Source organism: Carlito syrichta, unplaced genomic scaffold (assembly GCF_000164805.1).
Source record: "Carlito syrichta isolate Samal-C Ts95f unplaced genomic scaffold, Tarsius_syrichta-2.0.1 Scaffold123630, whole genome shotgun sequence".
Lineage (NCBI taxonomy): Eukaryota > Metazoa > Chordata > Mammalia > Primates > Tarsiidae > Carlito > Carlito syrichta.
Genome location: NW_007067726.1, coordinates 25,749 through 30,952, shown reverse-complemented (window position 1 = coordinate 30,952; position 5,204 = coordinate 25,749). Strand labels below are relative to the sequence as shown.

The window sequence follows — 5,204 nt, the reverse complement described above, 5'->3', positions numbered from 1 at the left end:
GTTCTTCCAGTAATTTCCTGAACTAGGTCAGGTGGGTTTGTGTTGCATGCACTCAGGAGATCTCTATCATTGTACCACTCCTCCTAGACATGTGCTAGGACTGAGGAAGCCCGAGTCATTTCCAAGGATAAAAGACCAAGGAAACTGTCAGAGCCATGTTCCAAACTCAAGTCAGCCTGACTCAAAAGCTTCCCTTTCTCCGGGTGCCACACGGCAGGACCCAGGTGTGCTAAGGGACAGACCATCAAGGCCCCAGTCGTCCTCCCCTTCCCTTACTCTAGGGATGAGGGTCAGCTCTGATGGCTGGCTTCTTGGGATTGCCTCCCTGGTGAATCCTATTCTGCCTGGCTTCTAGGCATTGTTTGGGAACTACATCCTTACCTTTCCTGAGAGGTAGTTTGCGGTTGAAGGTCAAGGGCAGCACAAGGAAGCGGGTCTCACCCAGCGGTTCCCAGAACTGAAGCAGTCGAACAGTCCAGGCCCCTGGCCGCAGGGGCCGGCTCAGTGGGGGCTTGTATTGTGTGACCTCGGTCTCCGCATCTACTGTGATGTCATAAGATGTGGCCACCACATAGGTTGGGTCGATCCAGACCACCGTGGCTGTGAGGTTGGGGCCCCGGGCCCAGCGCTGCATGGCCACAGGCTCGTCCAGTGGCCCCAGCAACCCCCCAAAGTTCCGGAAAAGGCGCTCTTTGGGGTCCCACTCGGTGCCAACCTGTAGGGAAGGAGGCAGCTGGGCAGGAGCCTGGGGAAAGGTCCTTCTTTCTACTCTGATGCTGTCTCTCACTGTGTAACCTCGGGTTGGCCACTCTCTTTCTGGACCTGTTTTCCCATCTGCAAAATGAAGTGGCCAGACTAGGAGATCTTTAATTTCTCTCCTAGCTCTGAGATTTGTTCTAGGCTTCCATTCTGAACTGCTCCATGGTGGTAGGGACGAGAAGGCAGAGATGAGGTACAAAGCCCAACCCAGAGCCCATTCCCACATGAGTCAAGTCTCTAAGGAGACTGAGGAGCCTATACCCCAACTTGAATATCCGAGTCCCTCTAGAAATCTCTGTAGCTTAAAAGACTGAATTTGCATTGTAGTGGAACTGAATCCCCTCCCTATTCCCTGCGTGTCCTCAGTGTACACATGCGGGGGGTGGCGCAGAGTATCTGTATGGGGGCATCCCCAAGGCTGCCATTACTGGGCAAAAGAGCCTAGTGAACCCAGTCCACACAGGCCTGACCAAGTCCTTACCCCTCCCTTGGTATCTGTCCCTCTCTCCCCACTACCCTGAGTCTTGCTGGGGGTCAGGAGAAAGGCAAGGAGGGACCTGTCCCACCTCCAAACTCTGGAGCCGGCTGGCCTGGTCACTGTGCCCCAACAGCTTCAGCGACCCCTGGGGCATCAGCCACATCTCAAGCGTCTCTGCTGGCCCCTGGGGTGAGGGCTGCACCGCCTGCGTCACCAGGTAGCCCTGGAAATGGTCGTCATAGAAATACAGGTGCACACTGGACGGCAAGCCCCTGGGCTCAAACCTAAGAAGGTTCCAGCAGGGAGAAAGGGAGATGCCATCAGCACACCCGACTTGCCTGGAGTCCCAGGGAGGGGGCTCTGGGGAGTCCCATCCCAGGCACGTCTTTCCCAAGGCTCTTACCCACCGCACCTGCGTGCCTGCTCTCACCTTCTTTTGGAATCTGCATTCTTCCCTGCCTCAGACTGGGGGCTGGCTACAGGCAGGGGCTGTCGCTTTTCTGACTGGCCTCCCCATTGGGCACCACACCCTAAGGGTCTGTTCTACGTCAGAATGGGGGGTCTCACCTGCAGAGTGGGGTGGCCGGTGGGGGTGCGGCGGTGGCGGCCTGGTGCAGGCCGAGGCGGGCAAAGGCGGTGTAGGCAGTGAGCATAACGTCACTGAGCCCACTGGGGCCGTCAGCTGCATCATAGGTATTCTCCCAGTAGGCCTTGAGGGCCGGTGTGCCAGGGGGGTAGCTGCCATACAGGTGGAAGTCCAAGATTTCCAGCACCTCCTGGTTCACGGTCGACTCGAACTTCCGGGCGAAGAAGGTGGGTCTGGAGACTTGCTGGAGCAGGAGAGACGAGGAAGTGAGGGGTTCTGGAGGCCCGGAGGACACGGTGGGGCACCCAGAGGTCAGCCTCCCGCAGCTTCTCCTGTTGCCGTGGTAGCCCCAGTCTCCTGAGGGCTGCTCCGGGTGAGGCCCCCAGAGTGTCTAACTGGCCCACCCCACCTTTCTGACCTTGGGAAGCTTGTGGTGAAAAGCCGGGCGAAGGCCCAGCAAGGGGCAGCCTCTCAGGGCCTCGGGCACACACCTGCAGCCGGAGGAAGTCCTGCGGCTTGAAGTCATTGGGGGAGCAGCCACACCAGTCCACGATGTGCTTGTACTGGCACTTGCAGCCCAGCTTGCGGTTCCAGTTGGTGACCCGCAGGTTGTTGTCCACAAGGGTCTCACAGGCCAGGCTGTTCTCCAGCACCGTGTGGAAGAAGGACTGCAGGCAGTGAGGGGGATGGGCGTGAGCCGCAGCAGCCACCCCCACCTCCCGGCCCCACGCCCGCCTGGCCACCCACCTCGGCGGGGAGCAGCGTGTACGTGTAGAACTGGCGGAGCTGGGCCACAAGCGGGTCGTCTGTGTACACCACGTACTCCACAAAGCCGCGCGTCAACACGAACCAGTCGGAGCCACCATCCACCACGATGCCCGCCGGGATCTGCCGCTCGCCCAGGCGCCACATGTGTGAGTCACACTCATGGAAGAGCCGGTCCAGGCCCTGTTTCTTGATGAACCTGCGGGTGGCAGAAGGGCCGCGGCTCAGGGTCCTGGAGGTGGGTCCAAGCTCTTTCATCCACCTGGCAACCAACGCTCCTCAATCTGTGATTGGTTTGGAGGCTTTGTAACTCAGGGCTGGGGCCCCTGAGCCCCACTGAGCCCACCGCGTGGAATGAGCAGGGACAAGACCCCAGGGCCAGAGCCTCCTTCCCAACCCACCTCACCTGGAATTGTCCCGGCCATGTGACTTGAGGAAATTCTTGTCCCGGTTCCTGGACAGGAATGCCACCAGCTCCTCATTGGTCCTGGTGTGGGATGGGGAGCAGGCGGCCGTGTGAGGAAGGGCTGCTCGGTCACTGGCTCAGAGCAGACCCCCCTGGCACTCCTGACCTTTACCGTGGCCCTTCCTTTTCCACTGGAGCTGTCTGGCCGTGTCCTGCCCCTGGCTGATGCTCTGGGATGGAGAGCCCCTGAGGATGACCTCATCCTTCCTCCACCCTATCTGACCCAGTGCCAGGTACAGACCTGTAGTTCCTTCTCCTCCCCTTCTCCTGTCATTCTCATCTCTCAGATCATCCTTCACCAGCCACTCCCCTAAAACATGGCGGGGGCCAGTGGGCCATGTCTGGGCCACAGGGGTCCCAGAATGAGGCTTGGGGGTGGGGAGGGTCCACTGGGGCCCTCCAACCCCAAGTGCCCAGGTGGGGCTCCCCTCCCATCCAGAAGCTTCAGAGCCCCACCCGCATACCTGGTTGGGTAGTCGGTGGCACTGAGGTTGATGAAGAAGTCCCAGGCCCAGCCCGGCACCTCCAGCAGGTCCTGCATGCTCCGCAGGTACATTCTCAGAAGGCTGGCCCCGCCCCAGATGGTGACCATGCGCCAGGGCGTCACCCGCACATTCTCATACCGCTGGGCCAGCTCCACCACCTCCCGGTACAGGTAGTTGGAACGCTGGGGGAGGAGACAGACAGCTGGGCCCAGCATCAGCACCATCCCCTCTCACCCCAGGCACAGAAATGGAGCGCGGGGCAGGCCTCCAGCTCCTAACGGCTGAGCCAGCCTGTGCTGGCCGCTCCCCCATTCTGCACCTCAGTTTCCCTGTCTCTAGGCCATCCAAGCCAGGTCAGAGACCCCATCTGTCTGCACCCTTCTGTCTCCGCTCTGCTCAACCCAGGCCCCGCTGGACTCCCCGCCACAGTACCTTGTCCACATGGATATAAAAGAAGTGCTGCTCGTGGTAGACGGCCTTGAGGAGACGCTTCAGCTGGCGGATGGCGCGGCCATGGACCACCAGCATGTAGGCAATTCGCACTGGGGGGCCACCCACGGGCTGCTGGGCCCGTGTCTCATCCCATTGGATGCCGGGACTCATCTTCCCTGAGAGCAGAGAATTGGGGCACCGGTGAGAGAACCACCCCAGGCCACAGGGTGGGGTGAGATGGGAAGAGGGGCTGCCTGCCTTCCCAGAGAAGAAGCCTGGCCCCAGAGCCCGATACTCTGGGGTCCCGCTCTGCCTCTGCCACTCAGTAAGTGCACTGAACAAAAGCACGGGCAGAGAGCTGGACCCCTCTGAGTTCCTTTCTCTAAGGAGTCGGGGTGAGTATCTGTCTACGCCACTTCCCACCCAGGCCTGGGAGAGATTGCATGCCCTGTCCCTCACCGGCCAGCTGACAGTAACGGGGCACAGCCTTGGGCATGAGGCTCCCAGCCTGGTGCAGGCACACCACGTTGGCGATCTCCTGCTGGCACTGCTTGGTGCTGGCCCGGGCCAGTGCAGACAGTGCGTCCTTGCCCACGATTTCACACTTGGGGGTGAAGCCGCTGTCCGTGGGCTGAGGGGCGCCCTCCACACTCCCTGTATCTCCGTGGGGTGGGAAGCCAGCTGCCCCTACCAGCGCCTCCCCAGCTGCCGCCCCACTCAGGTTCTGGCGGCCAGGGGCCTCTGGGGGTGGGGCGGGTGGGACCCGCCGGCTGGCCCTCTGCCGGCTGGTTACTGCCCGTACCACCTTGGCCACCGGCACGCCCGGGCTCTCAGCACGACCCCGCCAGCGCCCATGCCTTCTGCCGGCGCTACCCCGCCGTCCCGCAGAGCTGTCTGTGTCCTTGGAGCCCTCGCCAGGGTCCAGGGGCCGTGGTTTCCTCTGCCTTCCTTTCTGTAAAAGATATGCAGACACGGATCACTGGGACAGTCACTCACCCCCTCCTGCTCCTTGAGCTCCATCTTGGCTAGGGGCATCCCCACAACTAGATGCTCCAGCCTCACCCTCCACCAAGAGAGGTTCTGTTTACTCAGAGACTCTGCACAAACAGCATTGCCGCCAGGACCTCTCCTTGACCAGTGTTGAGGGAGCACTGGCCACCCCTGCATCATGCCATCACACCCCATACCCTGCTGGCTCTCAGATCCCAGGGCACAGGGCTGCTTTTTTTTTTT

General features: G+C 61.0%; 1 protein-coding gene across 1 annotated transcript in view; it reads right to left on the bottom strand.

Annotated features, from left to right (window-relative positions):
- XYLT2 (xylosyltransferase 2) overlaps nt 1–4,925 on the bottom strand; it is a 7,083-nt gene extending 2,158 nt beyond the window's left edge. The window contains exons 1-9 of the mRNA XM_021707732.1: nt 4,431–4,925; nt 3,972–4,147; nt 3,519–3,721; nt 2,995–3,075; nt 2,571–2,787; nt 2,315–2,491; nt 1,805–2,067; nt 1,326–1,521; nt 382–715 (exon numbers count right to left, since the gene is read on the bottom strand). Coding sequence (XP_021563407.1) covers nt 382–715; nt 1,326–1,521; nt 1,805–2,067; nt 2,315–2,491; nt 2,571–2,787; nt 2,995–3,075; nt 3,519–3,721; nt 3,972–4,147; nt 4,431–4,467 — 1,684 coding nt within the window. The 5' untranslated portion in view covers nt 4,468–4,925. The remainder of the gene's footprint in view (nt 1–381; nt 716–1,325; nt 1,522–1,804; nt 2,068–2,314; nt 2,492–2,570; nt 2,788–2,994; nt 3,076–3,518; nt 3,722–3,971; nt 4,148–4,430) is intronic.
- Nucleotides 4,926–5,204: the final 279 nt, after the last annotated feature.